General features: G+C 37.3%; 1 protein-coding gene across 4 annotated transcripts in view; it reads right to left on the bottom strand.

Moving 5' to 3' along the window:
• SLIT2 (slit guidance ligand 2) overlaps positions 1-25,864 on the bottom strand; it is a 388,563-nt gene that overhangs the window by 354,764 nt on the left and 7,935 nt on the right. For all 4 annotated transcript variants that reach the window (XM_075930670.1, XM_075930668.1, XM_075930671.1 and 1 more), the window contains exon 4: positions 16,021-16,092. In XM_075930670.1, coding sequence (XP_075786785.1) covers positions 16,021-16,092 — 72 coding nt within the window. The remainder of the gene's footprint in view (positions 1-16,020; positions 16,093-25,864) is intronic.

Here is a 25,864-nt window from a genome sequence, read left to right on the forward strand (position 1 = left end):
TTTTATTTATTTTTGGTTAACTTCTGGGGTCTTTTTTTCCTCTCAAGAGCTTGGTCTCCCCTTCCCCGCTCCCCTCCCCCCGCAAACAGAATTTTTCCTGTGTTTTTTTTGGGGGGGGAGGGGGGAAGAGGGGTTCAGTATTTTTGGTTAAACCATCTAGCAGCCCTATTGCCTGACCTAAATTAGGTACAGGCCCACTACTATAAATCCACAGCTTTTCATTTATTCTCTGCATCTCGTAGAACTTAATAATTAGACACTGCACAAATTGGACTTCATTGATCACAACAATTATGATCTACATTACACAGAATAAGATAACTGACTGGTAAGCCATTTTTTTGGCTTAGACAGCCAGCAAGAAATGCATTTCTGAGAGTATAAGTAAAATGAATGCATTAAACAGTGAATACATTAAAGCATAAGCTGATGTACAGTTAGAATCATAAAAAAAAGAGTTGAATTAGACTCGCAAAGTTCTTTTTGTGCTTACATGGTTGAGAATGGATCCTGTAAAAAAATTTTTGTACCATAATCTGTCAGAGAACAGATCTTTCACAATTTCTTACCATACTTTTGTTCAAAATGACAGTGCTTAAAAGTATGTAACTAACCCATAACTGCAAAATACAGTTTTAATTGATATACATGATATTTATCTCAGATGCTTTCTATTAGACAAATTCAACTTAGAGGTGATTGTCTTCATACAATTTCTTTATTCAGAAAGTTTGTTACTGAAGTGAAAGTATGTCTCTTCGCAGTTGCACCTCAGATGTCTCATGTTATTTGACTATCGAGATGAATTTTGATTCCATTCTCAAATATTGAAAACTTTGGTTCAAACATTTAAAAGTGTGCATGCATGTTTCTGCCATGTTTAAAATATATGTACACATTATGGTTGCATGAATACAAAGGTACGGGGATTTGCATGTGCCTGAGTTAGAAATCCAGAAAAGTGTATCTATTTAAACATCTTCCCTTTTTTGCTGTGGTGTTCTCAATATTGGGCAGGAAGATGGGTGATCTTTCTCTCCCACTCCAAAAGAAGTTCAAATAAAAAAATACCTTGCCCATCTTGCTTTTCTAGGTACTGATTATTATGTTTTATGCCTATATTCCCCCCATATTTCAGTGGAACAGCAGACTCACATGATTTCACTTCAACAACAAATGCTTTCTAAACTAAGAACTTCTCTATTAAGACATCTGACAATTATTTTGTGCTTTAGTCTATATTTGTTCAGATGAAAGCACCTGAGATAATACATACAAGCCATAAAACAATTAAAAGCGGTTTTCGGTCAGTCTTTATAGTGGCTACATAGGGAAGGTTTCTTTTATGAAGAAAGAGGAAGAAAACTGCATAAAGTGAAAATGTCAGTAAAAAGTCTAGATAGGCATGCAAAATTTCTCGTACACTCAACTAGAGCTACTTATAGAACAATAAATAAACTATGTTAAACATTACCAATAGTCTGCTCTGATTTTGTGTACATAAAGTAGATAATACATTGGGTTATGCCAGGACTTAGCAGAATTGTAGGGTTGCCAGATGGTTTCAACAAAAATACCGGACACATTTGACATTACATCACAATCTACATTACATCTTTAGAAAATACTGGACATTTATATTCTCAATTTGTTCCCAGAACAGAAAGCTAAAATACTGGGCTGTCCGGTTCAAAACTGGACACTTGGCAACCCTACAGAATTGTCCCCTTGAGATCACTCTCTCCAATTAGTAGGAAATATGATCCAGAATAACTTAGCCATTTCTGATGTACAAGACTCCATTCAGCTATTTTTAAATCAGTAGATCTTATTTGACTATGTATGCAGTCTTTTTGCTACCATGTTGTATTGCCAACCCCTGCATAATACCACTTAAAGCAATTCTATGCCACTTGGGATTTGCCAATCCAGCTATCTATATATACCAGCAGAGGCCCTCTTTACCCCGTGAAGATGTAGCTTATACTTGCAAAAGTAGTTATTTTGTTGGAATCATTAAACTATCTCCCTGAACAAACAAAGTTGGCAAAAAGACTCTTGCCAATATTATAGCTGCAGCTGCATACACTGCTGTTGGAGCAGTGGAGGGTCATTTGCCAACAGTTATGGCAGCTAGTGGCTGTTTTTCCCTCCTCCGCACACACACTTTCCTGATACAGTTATGCTGACAAAACTGTGTAAGGTAGACCTAGAGTAAGTCTATTTTAGTATTATTGCTTGCTAGTTTTTCCCCTCATTAAGTATTTATCTGGATTTTGCCTCAAACAAAATATATGTTTCTTCTACTCTTGCCACAATTCGAATATAATTTATCCATATTTCTAATTTAAGTTCCATTATATTATTTTCTCTAGCAACGCTTACCAGATAATCATTTATAAACTTCATTAATATGATGTTTACATATTCATGACCATTCTAACAGACTGATGAACACTGGACCCAATACATATTCCTGTGACACCTCAGCTTAACATTTTGCATAATCATTGTTAACAGTTTTCTTTTTGGGCTATAAGGAAAATATTCATATCCCAACAGATTTTTGGCATAAGATTTTAGACAAGATGACAGTGGAATTGAATTTTGAGTCTGTGGACTCTATTAAATAGGACTCTTGATGTTGATATGGAACTGTAATTTTGTTAATAATGCTGAATGATTTGCCGTTAAGGACAGGAGTAGCATTCCCAAGTGATTAACAAATGGGGGGCTTTTGGACCCCAAAATGCAGGGGAATTCTACTTGTGCTGCAGACCACCGTGCTTCCAGCCTCTATGGTGGTTATCTGTGTATCAGAATAGATGCAACCTGCAATTGGTGTGAAACACAGCTGCCCATTTTATTGATTTAGTCAGCTGCAAGAAGAATACTTTTGTTTCCAGGTGAAATTTAAACTTGGCACAGATCCTATGAAGCCCCATCTGGTTTGAATCTTGTCTGAGACTTACCTCCCTCCCTCAGTTGTCACTGCATTGTCTGAACTGGAGGCCTCTGGATATGTTAAAATACGGTGTGGGGAAAGCCTTGTGTATTTAAGTTAGTTCACCAATTCAATACATTTGATATTTAACATGATTACATTGCAGAACAAGTGATCAAGCTTTGTGCTATGCAAGCCCCACCTTTATTCTGAGTCATCCCTTGGTTCATGTGCCACTAACTGGAGTCTGTATAATATACATACATAGTAAGTATATCCATGTTCATACAAACTCAAATTAAAAAAAAAGAACTTGTCAAGTTTTTTAAATTAATTTGATGGATTATATTAATAAGTAAGGTTTCGTTTCAATAGGCAAATATTTTCTACAGCAAGAAAGATTCAGATACAGATAGCTACACATTTATTCAAACGGAATATGTAAATTCAATATATTCATAAGCAAGATCATGTTTTATATATAATGTTATATTATTGGGATCTTACTCCCTGACAGAGTGCACATCTATGGAATATTTTACCTGCTGCATATTTTGCATTGTTTGTATATGGAAAAAAAATACACAACTAGCATTTGTAGACAGAACTGTCTATGCTTCTGCAGCACAACTGAAGGGCTGTGTCTACATTGGCCCCTATTCAGTAATAGGGATGCAAATGTAGCACTTTGGAATAGGCAAATCCGTGGGGGATTTAAATATCCCCCGCGGCATTTGCATTAACATGGCTGCCGCTTTTTTCCGGCTTGTAGATAAGCTGGAGAAAAGCGCCAGTCTGGACTTTTCCGGAGGATCTCTTATTCCTACTTGAAAGTAGGAGAGCTTATTTTCTGGAGGATCGCGTCCAGACTGGCGCTTTTCTCCGGCTTATCTACAAGCCAGAAAAAAGCGGCAGCCATGTTAATGCAAATGCCGCGGGGGATATTTAAATCCCCCATGGATTTGCCTATTCCAAAGTGCTACATTTGCATCCCTATTACAGAATAGGGGCAATGTAGACACAGCCAAGATGTATTATAGTGCTTGTGGTGTAGACATAGCCTTAGTATAAAACATGAGACAACAGATGGATCTAGACAGTATGACTGCAGTACAAGGGCAAGAGGAGAAAATATTAGCTGGCACAATAAAACTGTGAGCTCTCAGCACATCAACTGCCTAATTTTTAAGTTCTTATGGATTCCTTTATGAATGAAAAGCCATATATGTGGGCATGGGAAGCTTAGACTTACTATAGCAACCAGAATCTTTTTTCTATTGCTGTAATAAATGTATCCCCTCAGGAGGCAATAGCTAAGTCAGCAGAACATCTGTCAACCTAGCAACATTTATACCAGACTTAGGTTGGATTACCTATATTCCCTGAGGGTATGAATTTTTCACACACCTGAACAACACAGCTACATCAACTTACATTTCATGTATAGACAGAGTCTTAAAATGTAAGTTTTTGGGCCAGATTGACTTATTGCATAGCTAGAGCGGCCAGGCATTTGGTTTTTTTACCTCAACGCCTGATTGAGAAAGGATCCTGACAGGAGTCAAATCATTAGAAGTCCTGTCAGGAGGGCAGTGGGGTCACTTCTCCCTGCCTCTCAGCTCCATGCAGCTCCTAGAAGTGGCTGGGATTTTCCTCCAACTCCTAAACAGAGGTGTGGCTCCCAGGGCTCTGTGCTTTGCCCTCACTCAGCGCCAGCTTTGTAGCTGCCACTGACTGGCAACTGCAGCCAATGGGAGCTGTGGGAGTGCTGCCCGTGGACAAGAGCAGAGCAGAGCCACCTGCCCATGCCTCTGCCTAGGGGATGGAGGAAAATGCCAGCTGCTTTCTGGAGCCACCTGAGGTAAATGCCACCCAGATCCTACACCCTGAACCCCCTCTCACTCCAGCCCTGAGTCACCTCACACCCAAACTTCCTCCCAGATGCTGCACCCCCTCACACACTCTGAACACTTCAGTCCCAACATACAAACCCACACCCTACCCCCATCCTCTCCAGCTCCATCCCAGATCCTGCTCCCCCCACCCAGCCAGATCTCTTACTCTACCCCGTCGCAGCACTGCACAGGACCCTGAGTCTCTCATTTCTGGCTCAGCCTAGAGTACACACCCACATCCAGAGCCCACTTCCACATCTCAAACCCCTGTCCACTCTGGTGAAAATAAGAGTGAGTGAGAGTGGGAGAGGGGGAGAAGAGTGACAGAAGGGGAGATGGCGTGAGCAGGACCTTGAAAAAGGAGGCATGACCTTGGAAAGGGTTAGGGCAGGGCAAGGGTGTTTGGTTTTTTTGCATTCAGAAGATTGGCAACTTTATACACATCAGTACAATCAATCTTAGACCATGACAAGTGCCCGTCATGAACAAGCATGAACCCAGAAAAAAAAAAAAAATGGTTAGGTCACTGTTGAGGGAATGAAGCTATGACTTATTTTTTATTAACACTGAATGATAGAATTGGAAGGGGCCTCAAGAGGTCATCAAGTCCAGTCCTCTACCCTCCCTGCAGGACCAAACACTGTCTATCATCCCTGGTAGAGATCTATCCAATCTGTTCTTAAACATCTCCAGCGATGGAGATTCCACAATCTCCCTAAATAATTTATTCCAGTGTTTAACCATCCTGATAGTTTGGAAGTTTTTCCTAGTGTCCAAACTATACCTTCCTCCCTCCTACATGTAATACCCTTTTAGGTACTTGAAAACTGCTATCATGTCCCTCTATCAGTCTTCTCTTTTTCAAACTAAACAAGCCTAATTCTTTCAGTCTTCCCTCAGATCAGGTTTTCTAGACCTTTAATCATTTTTGTTGCTCTTCTCTGGACTTCCTCCCAAATCTGCCTTGAAATGTGGTGCCCAGAACTGGACACAGTACTTCAACTGAGGCTTAATCAGTGCAGAGTAGAGCAGAAGAATGTCTTCTCATGTCTTGCTCACAACACTCCTGTTGATGCATCCCAGAATCATGCTTGATTTTTTGCAAGTGTCACTTTGTTGATTCATGTTTAACTCGTGGTCCACTGTGACCCCTAAATCCCTTTTTGCAGTACTCCTTCCTAAACACAGTCACTTCCCATTCTGTGTGCAACGGATAGTTCATTTCTAAGTGAAGTACTCTGCATTTGTCTTTATTAAACTTCATCTTGTTTACCTCAGACTGTTTCTCTAGTTTCTCTAGATAATTTTGGAAGACGTAGTTAAAATTCAAAGTGCTTGCAACCCCTCAGCTGGGTATCATGTACAAACTTTATTGTATTCTCTGTGCCATCATCTAAATTGTTGATAAAGATATTGAATAAAACCAGTCCCAAAACAGACCCCTGCTGAACCCCACTTGTTATACCCTTCCAGCAGGATTGTGAACCGTTAACTACTATGGAGAATGGTTATCCAATCAGTTATGCCCCATCTAGGTTGTATTTTCCTACTTTATTGATTGGTCATGCAAAAATCATATTAAATGCCTTACTAAAGTCTAGGTATATCACGTCCACCACTTCTCCCTTATCCACAAGACTTGTTATCCTATCAAACAAAGCTATCAGATTGGCTTGACATGATTTTTTCTTTACAAATCCATGATGGCTGTTACCTATCACCTTATCTTCCAGGTGTTTGCAGATGAATTCTTTAATTACTTGCTCCATTATCTTCCCTGTCACAGAAGTTAAACTGACTGGTCTGTGGTTTCCTGGGTTATTTCCCTTTTTATAGATGGGCACTATATTTGCCCCTTTTCCAGTCTTCTGAAATCTCTCCTGATTTCCACATTTTTTTTTAAAAAAGGATTAATATTTTCTACTGTTTGAAAAAAAATAAGTTTAAATAAAGGAAAGCCTGGAAGGATAATCCAAAACCAACTACAACTACAACAATGTTCTGAGTAATATAATTTTAGTTTTCACTATATGTAAAGTGTCTTAATACACACTGGTTGCAAAGCAGCTGCTCTAAAACACAGTTTCCTATTGGGTTAGCTCTAGGATGTAAAAAGTTATTCAAAATGCTTCATAGGTCAATATGACAACACTCATCAATGAGGAAGACCAAATTAAACATTTTGGTTAGCCCTAAGTTTTTTTTCCCCACCATACAATGGAGCGTATGAAAGCTGCTATGTGCTGTCTAAAATAGTTAATTTTTTGCGGATGTTTCTCATCAATTCCCTGTTGCACTTTTGTCAATTTCAACATAGTGTATTTTATTTTGATAGCGGCTACTGTATCCCTTTTAAACTTAACATGTAGTCATCTCTTTTTAAACATGATACAAGTTGGTCAAAACTAAAAACACTTGAGAATTTTAACTTATGAAATTTACTAAATGTAGAACAGTATAATTTTCTACAAAAAAATAGAGAGCTTTTTATAAACAGATTTTTTTAAACTAGAGAAACAATTTGCTGTTTGCCAAGTGTGTAATTTTAAGAACCTGTAAAATAAGTAAGCTATATTTAAAATGCTATATAAGTCAATGTTTAGGATGATGGGTCAACAGGGGTTAAACTGTCTTTCTTAACTAGCGTCTTTCTTAGCTGTTCTTGCAGAAGCAATCACAGTGTAACTTGAATATTAAAACCTCCAAGGAAACCATCAATAAGAGCTGCTAAGAATGTCACAAGTTTTTTTTTCCTGTAGGTGTTAATTAAATGATCATTTAACACTGAAATGTAAACACAACATTTTCATCTACTGACAGCATAGCCTATTATAAATCCAGCGTAATAAAAGTCCTGGTGTTAATACTCTAAACCAAGTTCCCACAACACTTTAAGATGCCTTGTCATGTCTAAGGTTAAGTATCTAGACACAAAACAAAGATTGTGCCTACTCGACTTCCAGTTCAATTTTCCCATCGCCCAGTGACCTAGGTAACACTTTGAGCAATAAAGAATAAATTTAATTTCTTCAGCATTTTGTGAGGATTAAGAACAATTGTTGGCTTGCAATGACTTTTTATCCTTGGATTCTTTTTCTTCAGAGCATTCCCCCTGTTTTAAAAGCAAATTCTGATGGTTTAAGACATAGAACAAACAGAACTTTAAATTAGGGTTTTTTCAATCAATTGGAGCTGTTGGAGGGGAAGCAATCAAGCTTTCTTTGGACTTCTCAGCTATTCAGTTACTTTGAGCTTTAATCTTCTACCAGCAGAAGAAATCTACCATCATGGGGTGAAGTTCAAATATTTTTTCATTTTTCCCCTGGCCTGATTTTTCTCCTCTTATTCTCACTTGACTCAAAATGGCATAACTACACTTCAATGTTCACCTAGTGCAAGCTGAGAGTTACAGATGTCCTCTTTATAAAATGTTTTACACCACAAGTCTGTTCCAGATAATAATTGTATTTCCTTTGACATGCCTTTTTACTTTTCATTACTTCCTTCATTGAGATTCAGTTTCCTACTTAACTACTGCCTGAAAGGTTTCCTATACCATAGTTTATCAAACCTTTCAAGTTTAACCTTGCAGGAACAACCCACTGACAAAAATCAGACTGGTCATTAGCTTGGTTGTAGCTGAGGTGACCCAAGAAGAACTACAATACGATGTTATAACTTGAATTCAACTCTTTTTGTAAAGAAAACTGACAATATTCAGAGTCTGCTTTGACAACAACCCTCCCATCACACAACTTCCACCACACCCTCACAGTCTAGCAGACTAACATAATTAGGCCATCAGTTTTTAGCAAAACTCCCCACTGACTTAATACAAATTTAAAATAAAACAATACAAAGTTATGACTAATAATTACTTAGCAGATCTAAATGTGACTTGTATCTTTTCAACAGACATATTTAAATGGCAACAGCAAATACTAAAAGAAATTTCAAACACCAGAAGCATTTACTTCGAAACCAAGAGAGTGGCCTTAAGCTATAGCTTTGTTTGCTTGCCTGCTGTTTTTATCATGGTTTTCAAATTAAGGTTAGAGAATGTCCTTAAGCCACAGTTTTGTTTGCTTGCTATTTTTAACATGGTTTTCAAATTAAAGTTAAGCAGGACTATAAACTATATTGAATGTCTGCCAGAATGAAAGTCAACATTTGTAAGTGTTCCTATAGATGCCTGTCTGCTGAAAATAGACTATTCATTCAGATAATGTAAGGATGTAATGGATTTGTTCACTATCAGAGGTTAGTTTACAATCCAAAAAAGTCTACCCAACTTGCTGTTTCATCCCACTACAAAAAAAAGATAATCTTACAAGATGTAGTCTTTATAAACTAGAGAATGTAAGGAGCCAATTTAAAAATCATCTTAAAGTCACTCCAATTACCTCAAGCTAAAATTCTGAGAACACAACACGGAATGTGTATTTTACCAGTGAAAGAAAATATTTGCTTCACAATTAAAAGTGCAATTGCACGGACCAATATTTTAACTTCATGAGCACCTAAGTCCCTCTGTGAAGTGATTGATTTCTTAATATTTAATTGCATATTTTCCACTTATTTCCTATAATAACCATGTGTTTGGACAGCACCAAGTAGAACAAGAGAATTCACTCAAAGGGTAGAGAAAGGAACACAATATACAAGTAAAGCAAAACAATTGTTCATGTTCATAGAATCATAAAATACTAGGACTGGAAGGAACCTCGAGAGGTCATCGAGTCCAGTCCTCTGCCCTCATGGCAGGACCCAATACTGTTTAGACCATCCCTGTCCTAAAAATACACTGTTCTTAACACATCTATCTTGGACTACACTGCACACACTTTAAAGATTCATTCTGACTCCAGTACTATTCCCAATTTCAAGTGTAAGGATTAAAGCTGAAAATAGTAACAATTCTAAAACCAGATTGAGTGTATCCACTATATATCCAAGTACCTCCAATATCTTACCAAAAATAGCCAGTTATTCACACTGCAATGTATTTTTTGCTTTTCTCCCCATTAGGAGATAGATATTACAGCTTTCTACAAAGCCTTCCTGCTTTCTCATGCTGAGCCCCTCATTGTGGTCCCACTCCAGAGTTAAGGGGACCCCACAAAATCTAATAGTTTTGGGCCTCCAGAAGAGTTAATCTGGCCCTGACTACAGGTGAGATGAGTGAAGGTTTGAGATTTTTTTTTGCTTGTGTGTGGCCTCCAACTGATTTTTCTGTGGGTCAGTGGCTCAGGACAGAAAAAGGTTCCCCACCCCATCCTAGATAGAATGAGTGTTCCAAGCTGAACCAAGAAGCAAGAAAAGAAATATGAGACATCAAATCAACAGTGTTTATGTTCTTGTTAGATCCTATTTCTAATCTGAAGTACAAGATAGACAGTGGAGAAAGAACACTGGTCTTGGAAGTAATTACTCATTTCTGTAGCTGTGGGTTAGTATTACAACAAAAATACAAAAATAATACCTTAACATTGGAGACCCACTGCTAAATGTATTTGCCCAACTCATTTCTAGGTCTTTTGGTATTAATATAGTATAGTCTGTGAATTGATTTATCACAGAATTTTAATAATTGTGTTCTTCCGCTGCCAAAAAGAGAAGGACAATCCCCTTAGGGTGCTGTTACTGTAGGGAGATTTTGTAATTTACAAAGTTTATTGCATATCTACAAATGACCATAAAAATGAAATCTTATGTGCATTAATTGTAGTTGTTAATTTCAAATATTTCACAAAATAAATATTCAGCAAAGAAAAAAATAGTGTTCCCCGTGGTTTATAATTATTTAAAGAACTGAAACCATTGGACTATTAGTGAGCCCTTGCCAATTCTTGTAAAACTTTAACAAATAAGAGTTAAATATGCAAAGTGATTTAACATTCTGGGGGGGGGGGGTTACAAATAACCATCACTCCCCCCCCCCCCCCCCAAATTATAGCTTGCCATACCTTGAAGGTTCAAAAAAGAAAAAAAAAAGCCAACAATAGCATTATGGAAGCATAAGAAATATTTGTTTCCATTTAGCTTCAAAACTAGAATATTGAAATACAGATTTCAAAACAATTTATTAGCATTTCTCAATTGCTAAAATGCGTAGGAACAAGTCATAAAAACTCAAGTGACCTCACTAATGCCTCAGAAAGCACTCTGTTTGGAAGAATGTACTAAACTAAAAATGGATTTCATAGAAGTAAAGGTTATAATATTGTATCATTTTCTGATACAAATGCCCCTCTTTGAAACTGGCTATTGCATGTGAACCACACTTGCACAGAAAGGTATAACTCTTACTAAAAGTATTACAGCATATATGTAACAGCTGAAACCTACCAATTACTGCTTTTGTTCAGTAGCAACTCATCTAACAAGCTACTTCAAAGAAGAGAACTATTCAATATTCCCTACTACAATTGGGAATGCATTCTTTTTGTACATCAGATTTTTAAGCGCCAAACCACCTGTTTCCACTTGGAATACAAGTCATCAGAAGGTTTAGTATAATGAGGCTCAGGATCTCTAGCAGTTTTTGTAACAAAATTCTCTTTGCGTAGTCAAAGGGGATTATCAGATTATTATAGATACAATATTTTATCTACTAAATTACTAAGAAATCCTTGCTTATAAAATTTAGAAGGAATACAAGAAGAACTATATATTTATTTATGCATGCTATACAATGACACTGGTGGTAAATAAACAAAACAGCTTAATAAACATCAAAAATGGAAAGTTGTTCTTCTAGACACATTCACCAACTTTTTCATTCTCACCTCTGATTGGTTTTACTTTTAAAACAGAAAACAAAGCATGTTAACTTGTGACAGCTATAGGCGGTACCAACTTTAATGATGTTAAGAGCAGGTTCTCTCAGCCATAACAAAAGAGAAATATGACAGCAATCTGAAGAACTTTCATCCTTTTTGCGTCAAACATCTTCAGTGTTCCCAGCAAAGAAAATCAGCAGTAGCTATCATGATAGCTCACTGGATGAGTAATGATGTGGATCTGACCAGACAACGGTAACCGTAGCAACTGTAACCTGCAATTCCTGCGTAACCATTGTTGGATTTATTGTGGCAGGGGCCAAGGAGGCCAAGAGTAAAATGAAGCAGAGAACTATGGTGTCTGACACATCTAGTACCACACACTTTAATCATAGCTGGCAGAAATTAATTCAGGAGGAATTTTTGCAAGGGCTCCCCATGCAGTTTTCTGCTTTTATTCTTGGCTACAAAGATCTTAAGCCACTAAGCAGACATCACTAAACTAGGTGTTTCTAACTGTCAGATTACTTTAAGACCTTTTCCTTTAAATATGTAAAATGTCATATGCCAAATATACTTATTCAGGTATGCTAATGGTAGAAAGGAAAGGTGTACTGTGGAACAAAAGACTTGGTACCTAGATTAAGTTGACTGTTTCAGAAATATTTGTTTACTTTGAGCTATAATGACTCTGAATCATGTCCATTCAGGCATGGAGCTCTCCCTCATCCAACTTAAAAAAAAATTGTTCAAATCAAAATGTACAGGTGCACACAATTATGTATCATTCATGCCACCACCTAAAAACATATTTTAAAGACAAACACTCAAAGAGCTTGGAACATAGCATTTGGTATCCTGCAGCAAATGGCAATGCAATGAACTGTGATCTAACAAGCCAAATTAAGTAGTCAGAATCTGTTTGCTTCAGATAAAACCCAGTAGGCCGTAATAGTTCTTTATTTTAAATATACTATTGTTGATGCTGGACAAGTCAGTGTTAGAAAGTATATGAATCATTGGAAAGAATACAGGCGGTTTTTGCAATGAAATATACTTTTTGAATAATGGCTTCATGCAAAAGAGTTTAAATATTATCCAACAGGATCCACGCTAATGGTATCTATACACTATTACTTTATCAAAATCTTTAAGATAAATATTTTCAAGCTCTTTTGAAAATTAAAAAAAGATCAGGAAATATGAAGTTATTCTCACTATAACCACACATTTATCATCTTTTTGAAACCTAGTAACACAAAATAGAGTTTGTGCCGAATCATCTTTCCAGTTTAATTCAAAATAGGAAATATTTTAGCTTAACCTGTAGGAGTTTTTTGGAAGGTTATTTTCCTCCAGCATTATTTATCTGAAAAATACAAACTAGAATATTCTCTATTTTAGAAATCAGGAAGACAAAATTATGTACTCTCTTTTAAATGCTCAACCTATAATTTTCTTTTACTTACACTTTCCATCTGTCAACAAGTGCTTGTAATTTTATTACACTGTCCTGTAGTTTATGCAGAGTTGGTATTATTTTACAGAGTTCTGTTAATGGACTGGATAAATGGTAATGCTATTTAAACTACTCTCCTACTCCAACAAACACAGCTGCAACTGTACTACTATTTCTGAGCAAACATCTTGACCTGAACATGCAGTGCTCTCTCAACCCTTCCAAAGAGAAATTGGAGCAGACAGCAAAGGGAAAGCATAGCCGGCCGCTGGCAGCAACCAACCGTATCTAATCATAATTCATATACAGTGTACCCTCTCTTTTTTATATTGCATTTAGGCTACACAACAAGCATATGTGCTTCTTCACCTGGCATCTCATTTACAGCAAAGGGTCAAATGGTAATTATCATTCACAGAAGCTAAACAGCCTACTGAGAAACTTATAGCACACATACTATAACATATTAGCTATTAAGTTTTGTTTTTAATTGGGAAATTAGATTAAAGTGATACATATTTAAATGTCTATGTATAGCCAACTTCAAATCTACTTTTTTTTTAAAGAGACTATAGCTCCCTATGTAGATGTGTATATAGGCATCCCTAGCATGCACACTAATTTAAAACAAACAAGAAATACGCACAGCTTGTTCTTGGCATTGTAGCCAAATTACATGAAATCCAAAAGCTCCTGATCATACACAACTGGCATACATCATTTCTCAACAAACCTACTTCTGCCGTTCTAAGCATACAGCTAAACTATACATTTCAGTACAGTTAATGTATTTTTAAAACATGCATATGTTCTAACCAGACATTCACTTTCATGGTCTGATCAACAATAACCCTTGGGCAGAAGAAATGTAATACTGCTAAGCCAGCCATCTCTTACTTTCCACTAGATACACCATATGTGTTGGTATGTCCTATATCCAAAAGCAAAAAAAAAAAGCTTTAAAAACATATCAACCAACTGTAGAATTATAAATAAAATGTATTCAAATATGCCTTAAATGAGCATCCATTTTAATTTGCAAAGTATCTCATGAAATTGTATTCCATTTAATATAGCAAACAAACATTAATTTAAAGGTGAAATAAAATAGGATACCCATAACTCTCACCTTTTCCAATATGAAAGTAAAAAATTTTAGTTTAAATTCCCTAGAAAGCATGGAAATATTAAAACAAATGGTTGACTTACTAGCTTTAATAAATAATGAATACATACTGTGATATTTGTGAAGTGTGTACTCTAATTTGTTAGCTGAAAGAACTTCTTTTCCAGAGCAGAACCCTTTAGCACAGTATTTCTCAACCTTTTTTATAAAGTACCCCTTTTTCAATAATAAAAAATAAGTACCCCAGTACCTACAGTTTTCAGACACTTTTCTACCATTGCAACACATTTGTTTAAACAACTTAATTGTTGCCAGGTGGGCGATGAAATGTTTGGGTGTAAAACGTACAAAAATAATAAAGTGCTGTAAAATTTAACAAAAATTCAGTTCTCCAAATTTCACTTGTGCTGACATAGCCCCCAGACTTCTCTCAAGTACCCTTAAGGGTACTCGTACCACTTGTTGATAAACACTGCTTTAGCATACTGCTGTCTAGTTATCCAACAAGTGTTTTATCTACAGAAAATGATTTTGAAACAAAAACCAAACAAAGGGAAAAGGCAGATAATAGTTAACTATATAGTACTGATATGTATCTGGCTACAATTTAGCCATTTTAAGATTCACTTCACATTGGAAAGGAAGTTGGAATGAATCATTTAAGGAAATTAGAATAAAAATCAACTTCATTATGAAAATTTACTTGATCCACGTCCGCTTCAAGATCATCATGAACTAGAGCAAATTTGATCAGATACTAAAAAAACCAAAACTATTATTCCCTTATGTAGTTGGAAACTGAGGAAAGATAGCTATCTTCCTGGCTACTGATTGCATACTGATGAATTAAATCTCTTTTTGTTTGTCAAACTATTTTGTCCATTAACAATTCCAGCAGAACGGTTTCATGTGAAGCCTACAACAAAAATCAAGTATGTGTTTTTCAAACAAGCTTCAAATTATGTGCTGTCTTTTCAGAGCTTCTTGATAAAGTATTACTGCTGTGTTCTCTTCAATCCTTCATACTATGAAAGCAATTCAAGTTATCTTGAAGTTTATTGTATTAAAATAATCAGCAGATACTGCTGTGTGTTAGATAAATAACCTAAGTCTATTCCACATGCATGTTGTGAAGGAAAATAATTGAATTCTAGAACAGTACTGGCCAAAATATCAACACTCCAATTTAAAACATTAATACCCAAACTATAGAATCAAAAGTAATATGATATACTGCACCTTGTATAGCTGCTAGTTAAAAATGTTAACGTTTTGTATTTCTCATTTAAGTCATCGGTCCAAATAGTAGGTTACCATTTTTATTTCCAGCAACAGATATACAAGATGGCAACAGACACTGAAGTAATACTAGAGAATGGTTTTTAGTCCACAAACCCAGAATATGCCAGAACCAAATTATGAACAGCCTTTGTGTAATTTCACTGGGCCGATATTTCTAAAACAATTGCTTTGGATTTTTTATGCTCTGTTGAAAGTCAAAAAAGAAAAATAACTAGTGGTAAACCAAACTATTCTTCCATTAAAAAAAAGGCAAACTTTTGGAAGTGGGGAAGGACAGGAGAGAAGAGAAATTCATATTATCTGAGCTAGAGAATGAAAACAAACACTATAGAGTAATCAAAGAAAATACTAAACTAAAATAAATTATGTTGTTCTTTACAAGGTAAAACTAAGCAGCACACTTCAGAAAAGGACAGGATAGATTAGGTGGTATCTTAACATATATACACTCAATGTATGTCACGTAGGACTTGCAAGGTTTCCAAAAGCAATAATGGATGCTAACTACTTACAGTCTGTATAGCTTTGGAGTCCCTAGGAACAGCAGTTCAGAAAGCAGCTGAAGATTATTTCTGTTTAAACGCCTTTTGAGAAAAAGAAAAAAGGTTAGATTACAAGTAAGACAAGAATCCTATAATAAATTTATTACTCTCAATCCTTTGTCCTCAATTCTCAGCGCACGAATTGGCTAGCTATACAAACTAGTACATCTTGTGCAAAAGATAAGCTTTTAAAAAGGATGAGTCATCTTTTATGCATTGTTCATCATACACAATGTAAGTGTGGTTCTTCCAGATGTTATTAGTGTGGATCCTATTATAGATGTATATGCTTCATACAATTGAGATTTTTGGTAGAGAGGAAACAAAACAAAACAAAGAGCCACCAGAATGATCATGTCCTTATCTCTTTTGATCTTGGAAAGAGCCCTGGGAATCAGAAGAATAACATACAAGTAAACCTCTCCAACTGCAGGAGGAAAGCAATTGGTAATTACCCAGAATTCAAACCTCTGTTATAGAAATAGCTGTAGCATTTGCTATTGTCCTTTACAGCAAACACCTCTTTTTTACGAAGACCCTAAATGGTAATGAGGATTCCACCTTATCATAAACCTCACATTACCTCCCATGGAACAGGTGTATGGCTATGCGGAGAAAGAAATCAAGGCTGCATATGTACACTGTATCTTCTTACACTTGAGAGAATAAAGAGCACAACAGCAGAGGTGGGAGACTAGCTGTGTCATTAGGTGAGAATTAGAAAGTGAAAGGCTAACCTGTTTTCAACAAAGTAATAAAGGATCTTTGGTAGGGACCTGGACTAGGTCCAACACTTTTTTGCATTGTCCACATCGAGAACCCCTTCTACTTCTAAGTCATGGTAGATCTTTTCTGCCTTTGTGACAGAATTTCCCAGACCTGCAGGAAGCAGTCTGAGAGTCACTTTCAGCCACATGCTAAGTATGGAGACTTTGGGTCTGGATGAGTACATGGCCAACCAAAGAATGAAACTGGCACACATCTGGATGGCCTAGGAATTAGACTGGAGGCTGAAGGTTGATCTGTCACTTCTCTGCTAAAAAGGAACCATCAGAATGATCATGACATTCTCTGAATCTTGGAAAGTGTCCCGGGGATTAGAAGAATAGTGTAGAAGCAAGCCTCTGTTCAACTGTAGGAGGAAGGCAATTAATAACTACTCAGGAGTCAAACCTTGGGAGCAACAAGGATTCAACCCCACCATGAACCTCACATACTTCTTGTGGGCCAGGTGTATGGCTATGTGGAGGAACGCAATCTGCTGTGACACAGTTGTTTGAATAGGACCATTTTCAGACACTGATCCCTTGACTTGAAGTCAGATAAATTTACATACCACATGCTTATCAGGGATGCTCATGAGATATTCATTCCAGAGATCTCTGAACGGATTCCTTGGATCTGCTGTGTTTATCTTCACTTAGCTAGGTTATATATCTATTTGATTTTTTCCTTTCATCTAATAGTGTGATCTGTATTTACAGTTCTTAATCTAAAGGGCAGCATTGTTCACCATGAATAAACTTAAAAAGGCATGTGAAAGTTACAGGCATGATCTTGCAGTTGCTTCAAATTAAGGATAAGGACTCGAGGATTAGGTCTTGTGTTTTCAAGTTAAAACTGGCACGCCTCACATACTAGCAGTGTCACACGCATTTGTTGGATGCTCATTTCAGCTACTGTTGCCAAAGGACCTGTAACAAATATTAAAGCAGGCTGGGAACTTGTTTTTACAGACCCTCGGTTTTTAGTTAACTAATAAGTTTATTCCGATTGTTCAGTCGCTAGTAAAAACAAGACAAACAATTTTACTTTCACGTGTTAGACTCTCAGAGAGCCACTGTTACAACTTTGCTAATAAAGTAAGTAGTCACAGATGCTATTTGCCATTCTGAAAAATTTTCATGGACAATTATTTGCACCAGAGACTGCTGGACTAAGGAAAAGTGGTACACTTTCTCCTTAAGGCCATGGGCTAGAATCCCCACTAGCTTACACTTAAAAAAAAAAAAAAAAAAAAAAAGCCTAGTATGTGCCAGGTCTGTGTAATACTGCCATCAATTTAAATGGAGAATTTCCAGTTAATGTTTTATAAGGGTGCAAACACCACAATAAGATGCAAATATGAAGAATCAGGACCAAATCTACTTTGAATACCAGAGCCCATGTTTTCTCCATAATGGGTATGTCTTCATTATAAACACAAACACTTTGCAATAAGTCTCAACCTGGATCAACTGACTATTTGTGCTGCAAGACTAAAAATAGCAACAGATGTTCCAGCTTTGGTTGGCATCTTGGCTCTGAAGTGTGGCAATGAGGATGGGTCTCAAATCCCAAGCAGGAACTTGTGCTACTGTGCTAAAAATAGTATACAAGACCAAACCAGCTGGCCTGGACTCCAGGACTCATTGTGTGAGGTTTTATTTATTTATTTTTCAGTGTAAACATACTCTCTAATGGCACATCTATACTGCAATTAAGCACCTGTGACTGGCCTGCGTCAGCTGGCTTCAGTTATGAGTCTATTTAATTGCAGCATGAACTCACCTTTCAGGGGCCTAAAGCCTGTGCTCCAACCCACACTCCAATATCACAATTAGACAGCCTCATTGCCTGAACTTCAAGCCTGAGTCAGCTGACAAGGGCCAGCCCCTGTTCGTGAACAGCAGTACAGATATACCCTAACTCTCTCCATTCCCAATTTATGTTACCTGGCCTGCAGTGCTTAGCTTCAGCAAAGAATTAGGAAACACATTCAAAGACTGCCATGAATGAATTTCTTGTTACGCAAGTGGGAAAAACTGAAAAAGGTCTTGCTTTCTATGCACACATCCAGAGGCTAAGTCCAGACATTCTTTTCTTGGATTCCATCAGCTTAGGAAATAGGTAACAGCTTTTGAACCTATGTATTTGGGTAGATGAGCACGACTGTTGTGCTGTGATTCATATACAAAGCAGCCCCATAAGAGTTTTAAAATACAACTCCTTCCGGCTCTCCCAATCTTATACTCCTTTTAAAAAAATTTATTCTTTAGGACTTACCTTGTATATTAGGATGAACTTAAAAGAAATGTGAAGGTAATGGCTTTTCACGTTAAGTTAGGAGAATCTGCTCTAAATGATGCATGGAAGAAGGTTTAAGAAAGTTACCAGGCAGGGTTCAGTGGCAAAGTGAAGATGAGAAAGTGTGTGCAGTAGAATATTGCTCTGTTTAAGCCTCCAATTCTTAGCTCTGTAAGATTAAGAAATTCATTAACTTAATTTTTTGGGGGGGGGGGGGGGCAGGCAATGAATAGGAACCTGTGGAAGGACTAAAAAAGAGTGTACTATGATCAAATATCAGGAAAGAATGATCTTGCAATAGCATTATGGGTGGTTGGTGCGGAGGGAAAAAAGTGAACTAGGGAGGTAGAAGAAAAGCTACAGGATGGCCTTCCCTTGTCCAGCACCCTTGGAACCGGAGGATCCCAAAGGAGGGAGTTTGCTGGACCAGGGGAGGTCAGGCCTTCCGCTGTCCCAGATCTCCCCTTCTGGCTGCGGGCCTGGCTAGCACCCTACCCCAAGCAAAGCTCCAATCAGTGCTGCAGCCCTGCTCAGACCACTGGGGCTCCCTGCCTCCAGACCGTGGCAGCTCTGTGCCTCCAACTGCTGGGGCTCCCTGACCTGCATAGCTTCATTCCAGCTGCCAGGGCTCTGCAGCCACGGCCAGCAGCAGCTCAGCAGCTCCAGCCTACAGCAGCTTCAGGGCGAGTGTGTGTGGAGGGGGGGGGGGGCAAGAAGACGGGGGGGGGGTCACCTCCTGGCTGGCTCCTGCCCCCAGGCCACTTCCCCTTCAGGATGCCTACTGCTAGACATGCTGAGCTCCAAGCCGCTGGCAACCTCCATGGCTGGGGTTTTCTAGTCCAGCAACATCCATGGTTGCTTGACCAGAGAGTCCCAGACAATAGAGATTCAACCTGTACTACCAAACACTTGCCAAATGACAGACGCAGATGGCATTTATCTAGATCAGGACACATTTTTCAGATAGTGGAAAGACAGAAAAAGTGGCAGTATTTGGAGACAACCTAAATCTCTTCAGAAAAACAAAGTTGTATCCTGGAGACTCAGGCTTACTTTTGCCTACAACACAGTAGGGATATAAACTAGTCACTTCTCCTCCCTCCCGCCTTGCTGCCTCTACCAGAAGCAGCAAGGGTGGGAAGCAGGAGCTGGTGCTGTGGGGAACGGACTTAAAAAGCCAGTTCCCCCCAGCACCATCTCCACAGGGACCAGGGGAGGCAGAGGGGTAGCAGTGACAGAGCAGAAGACATAATCAACTGATTCCCAGCTTGTGCCCAAGCTCAGACACGGTACCTCTCCTTTTTAAATATATTGAGAGCCAGGCGGCTCTTAATACATTTAAAAGGCAGAGCTGCAATGTGGTTAGCTCCCTGGTCCAGGAGCTAAGGCCACTGTGGCTGCTCTGCTTATCAACAAGTCAACCAGTCAATGGAAATTCCATCAACTAGTCAATTAGTTGATTAAATTTAACATTGCTACAACACAGACCTTTACTTTTCCATGAATGCTAACCCAAGTGCTGCAGATAACTCTTCAAAAGGTGGCTAGCAGCAGATACTGCAGAGGATAGTAGAAGAAATCCCCCTAATGGGGAAAAAATGTCTAATAGGAAAAGTTTCTTCAGAAGGGTCCATGGGAATGTAGTGTTATGAGTCACTGCCTGAATGACAGTAATTAAGGCAAGTACTCCATCCATTGGTTTTGAAGTGTACTCAAAAATCTATATAGGAATTGCAGTTAAAAATAATACCATAGAAATCTTGAATCTTAAACAGAGAATTATATTGCCTTGTTTCTGCAGGCAGCCTTTTTGTGCCTAGTAAACATTTAGTAGAAACATTAAAACAATATGTACTGAACAGACTGCAGTGTTAACTATAAAGTTCAACTAATACTTTGCAGCAAAGTTCTCCAGAAAATTTAAGTTCAGTGCCCAGAAAACTTAAATTAGCAATATTTGAGGATAATGTATAAATTTTAAACAAAACTAGATGCAATATATTTTTGTAGTGAGACAAAGATAGTTTTAAAATTTTGCAACAGTGCAAACTACCCATTCCAGAGGAAGTAAAAAAGGAGAGCATCCAGCAAACACTGGCACAAAGGATGAGCACAAAACAGATGTGGGAAAAATAAACAGCCTTCCTGTCTCGGAATTTGTAAAAAGGTCTGCAAAGAGCAAACAGGACTTCTCCCTGTAATTTGACTTCTAGACCCATAAAAGGGTCCCATGAGAAACTAGACTTCGAGCTGAATAAAATATGCGGCTAACAGTAATACTGAAAATTTACATTAATTTAAATGCACAGTTTACAAGAGTTCATAACACTTCCAAAAAGATTTTACTACAACAGCATGTGTATTACTCTGAAACTGAAATAATGATATTAATCGGATTTTAAAATCCTAAAGTAATAAAAAAAAATTAAGATATTTCAATGCTTTAGCCACTATGTTCCATTACTAGGAATGTTGTAGAGACTGAAAACTTTGCTAAAGCAACCTCACAAATCTTACCACAGGATAATTGTTGTAGCACTGTAGTAATTAAACGCACCAATATACAGGTGCCTTGGTATAATTCTGACAATTCTTGAGGGACAGAACTTGCATTCCTGTGCTAAGTGATTAGCTCCACAGGCATCTTGGTTTCCACCCTGCTCAGAGATAAGTAATGTGCTATGTATTGCCTTTAAACTATGCAGGATTAGGTAGGAGAAGATTCTCCACATCTGTGATGAACAAGGAGTAACTTTTTTCCTTCAAGTCCATTGAGCAACATATTCTACACCTGGACTCTTTATTTTCATGCTGCCTCTAACAGAAGCATGAAAATACCATGAATACTGACATTTACCAGACTGCAAGCCAAATGTGTGTTTATATATCCACTTTAACTCTAAAATGCAAAGGAATTTCATTTTTTCTAAAAAGAAAGGAAAGCCCAGAAGTAAAGTTTCAAAATCCAGTTTGTATTTTATAAAGCATTTTGAGAGTCTGAAATTGTATTGCTTTCCAGTTTACAAACAAGCATTGCCAGCACTAAAGCCTTGTCTCACCTAGGTTTTAATAAAGCCTGACAACAAAAATCCTCTAAGTCAGGGTAACAAACTGTAAAACAGTCAAGGTCTAATTTATAATGTATGTACACTACTGGGGGGAAATGCAAATCTCACTGCTCAGTGAATATAAACTGAAGTTCAAAGTTTTGTCACTACTAAAGAAACATCTTGTGCAGCTTTCTTTCAAACAGTAGTTTTAAGGCCAGTTCCACCCACCCACAATTCCCTTGGGACTACCTGAGCAAGGCACTACTCAATATGGAAAAAAGGTAGCAAGATATGCCTCTTAAGGAAAAAAGTGGAACAAATATTTTTAGTTTATAGCACAGTAGCCACATGAATTGTAGCACTATAGTAGTAACTCAATAACGTCAGAAAAAACCCAGTATTGCCATCTTACACTAAACTACACAATCTCCTTTCCTGCTTGAATTATGTTTATGCTTACATAGAGATCAAATGCAAGCTTGAGGTTAATCAGATAAGTTGCTTTTAGTTACACGGTATTGCTGACTCTTAAAATTGTATTGCAAATTTTGCATTACTTTTTTCCTCCCTTAAAGAACCCGATTCTGGAGTCATGTGATTTTGCAATAATTTCATCTTTCCTGTCAAAACAAGTTTGTCTCTTTAAAGCCAAAAGCACTAAAATTCTTGCAACATGAATTCTAAAGGCTCAATATGCCAATTAAAAAGATCTAATTTTAAAATTCTCTTTTGGAGTCTGATTAATGAATGCTTTATTCTGGCAATACTGTTTATGATGCTTAGAATAACTGACGATATTCTCTTTCGGATATTGTATTTCCCTTCAACTATTACAACTCAAATGCCACGGATAAAAACTACAAACTTTTATCAGATCAATATCCAATGAAATGCTAGTGTTTGTATTTATTATACATATATGCACGCTCTTTAGCCTGTGTCCATTACGATTGTGAATGTAATCTGGACTGTTACTATGAAAGCTTATTAATTTCCTTAATAAAGTAACCTTTCTATTCCAGCTCCACTTAAGGGAAAAGTGTATAGAAGAGATGTACTCCACCACATTAAAAATAAAAAAGTCTAATTAAAATGTTAGACACTACACCAAGTATTTCACCATTCATATTGTGGCCTCGGATATTTTGGAACCCTTGCAAGAACCAAACAGCCAGCCCTTAAACTTGGAGGACAAATTTAAAAACACAGCTTATCATGGATCTTACATATTTCACTGTCTATGCTCTAATGACTAACCCATACTGATTTCCAACAGCTGATATTGAAAACTCACTCCAGTGAGCAGTCATACTATGAAGAAACTTTCCTACTTTGAATTAGTCAAGCTTTTATGAAACCATATTTTCAGTCAAATCATGTATTTTTAAAAGGCTTTGTGAAAATTCATTTATGCCTGTACAATATGATATCTCGTAGTGCAAGCACATAGAATATATTGTTGGAGCTCTATTCTAGCCTCAGATATAAAATATGGACAAAAGCATCTTATCTTGAAAATTCTGCTTCTGTACTCAACAACCTTTGTTCAGTATCAGAATTTTAAAATCAATTTATAAGAACCCATGCACTTGGTTAGAATTACCCCTTTGTTACATATTTTTCTTCTGACAAAACTAGGAAATAGAGTAAAGCAATGTTCTTTAAAGGAAAGCATACTTTCCCCTTATAGGTAAGTGAGTAGCTGAAATTGTGTATACTGCAATATCTCATACAACACCATGGTATCTGAACATCTACACATTTAAACTTCATTCAAAACACAAACTAACAACTGTAGTGACTTAATACTACCGGGTCAAAGTTTTCATATAAATCTTCATCAATAGTTCTCAAGGAGCTTGTTCTTAGAAAAAGTAACCACCCTCCTTTCCACAATAATACACGGAGTGAAGGACAAGTAAAGTCAGATTTACATCAAATACACATTTCCGTACCATAACTGAACACATGCATTTTAACTTAAGTACTTTTCCAGCACTTACTATTCTTAAAATAAAATCAAAGTTTACCATGAAACAAAATATTTAGTTCTGTATTTCAATTTCGGAAAAGAATAATATAACAAACAAAGTCTCCAACAACTGGAACTGGTGACCTTGGCTGGACATAGTATGGAGGAGGATTTTTCCCCATAGTTTTCCATTTTGGTCAATACATCTCAATTATTAAAAAAAATCCACTGTTGAAAGCTGGAGCATTCCTTTACTTGGTTCTCTTGCCTCCTTTATACTTAAATAAAAAACAAAGCAAAAAAAAAAAATCTAGACAAATTCTTTTGGTAATTCTGTAATAGTGGCCTACAGAAAGGCTAAATGCAAACTACATGCTTCTTGTACAAGAAGGGTTTTGCGCAAGGGTTTTTGCACTAAAACTTCTTGCACACGAGCACGTCCACGCCTCAAAGCACATTGCAAAAGCCATGTGCTCTTGTGCATAAGAGCATCCACACTGCATGGACACTTGTGCAAAAAAAGCTCTGATGGCCGTTTACAGAATGACCATCAGAGCACCTGTGCTTTTTCCCCATCGGGGTTTCTTGCACAAGAAACTCCTCTGGAGCATCCACACTTGCCTTGTTGCACAATAGCTGTAATGCTAAAAGGAGTTGCGTCTCAGAAAAGGAGGTTTACCTACAGTGGAAAAAGCCCTCTGTCCGGTCGTTTAACTGCCCATTTAATTGCACAAGAGCTCATTTGAGGTGTGGACGCTCCACAGGTTTTTGTGCAAAAACCTTGTAGTGTAGACATAGCCAAAGTGATTGTGAGCAATTTGAACGTGTCTTAAAAAAAGAATGAATAAAAAAAGTTGTTTCCTCTAAATCCATGGCATCCAACATGCTAGCCGCTTGTGGCTATTTGGCCGGTTGAGTGTGGCTAATTCACTACAGTGGCTACTGCTTCAGAACTGGTTGGATACCACCATTGAAGATCATATTTTACTCCATTATATCAGTAAAAACCCAGACTAACTATTGAAGACAATGAATTGCTCCTGATTGATACTAGAGTCCTGAGGAGGATTTGACCCCTTAAAGAAAATTTAAGATCTTGAAAAGTTACTTGGTCAAAAAGACTTCAGCAATTCCAAACTGAGGCAAGAACTGAGAATGTGTTGAACTGGTTATTGGTTTTCTGGACTTTTAAATTTTGCATTGAGGATAATTGCTACTTTCCTCTTAAGGTAGAAATAGTTTAATTCAAAAAAAACCAATGACCCATTTTGTGATATTGTGGCTACTGGTAGAAAAATCCTAAGAAATATAAGAATGAGCATCATGAGTAGGAAACTTTCTGATAGCAGTTAAAATATTTACATCTGAAACCTATATGACTCCCCAAAAACTTTCAAGCTAGCAATCTGAGAGAAAGGATCCCACTTTCTAAAAAGCTTTTCCTCAAATCATCACAGATGACACTTCACAAGCAAATAGGTTTTTTTTTGGGAGTGGAGAAGGTGACAGGCGAGGAAAGATTAGGTATCTAAGGTTTTGTAAAGTTACATAAGAAAACAGATGAAAAAAGTTCTGCTTTTCAAAATAAGCAAGAAAAAAGATAGTATGTTCATGTTAAGGAGTCAAAAGACTCTCTGCTTTTAATCATGGCTCCACCTGTTCTTGTGGCAAGGGAAGTGTCCAGAGTTTACTCCTTGTTACACAGAGCTTCATAATTCAAGTATTC

Source organism: Pelodiscus sinensis, chromosome 5, assembly GCF_049634645.1.
Source record: "Pelodiscus sinensis isolate JC-2024 chromosome 5, ASM4963464v1, whole genome shotgun sequence".
NCBI classification, from domain to species: Eukaryota; Metazoa; Chordata; order Testudines; family Trionychidae; genus Pelodiscus; species Pelodiscus sinensis.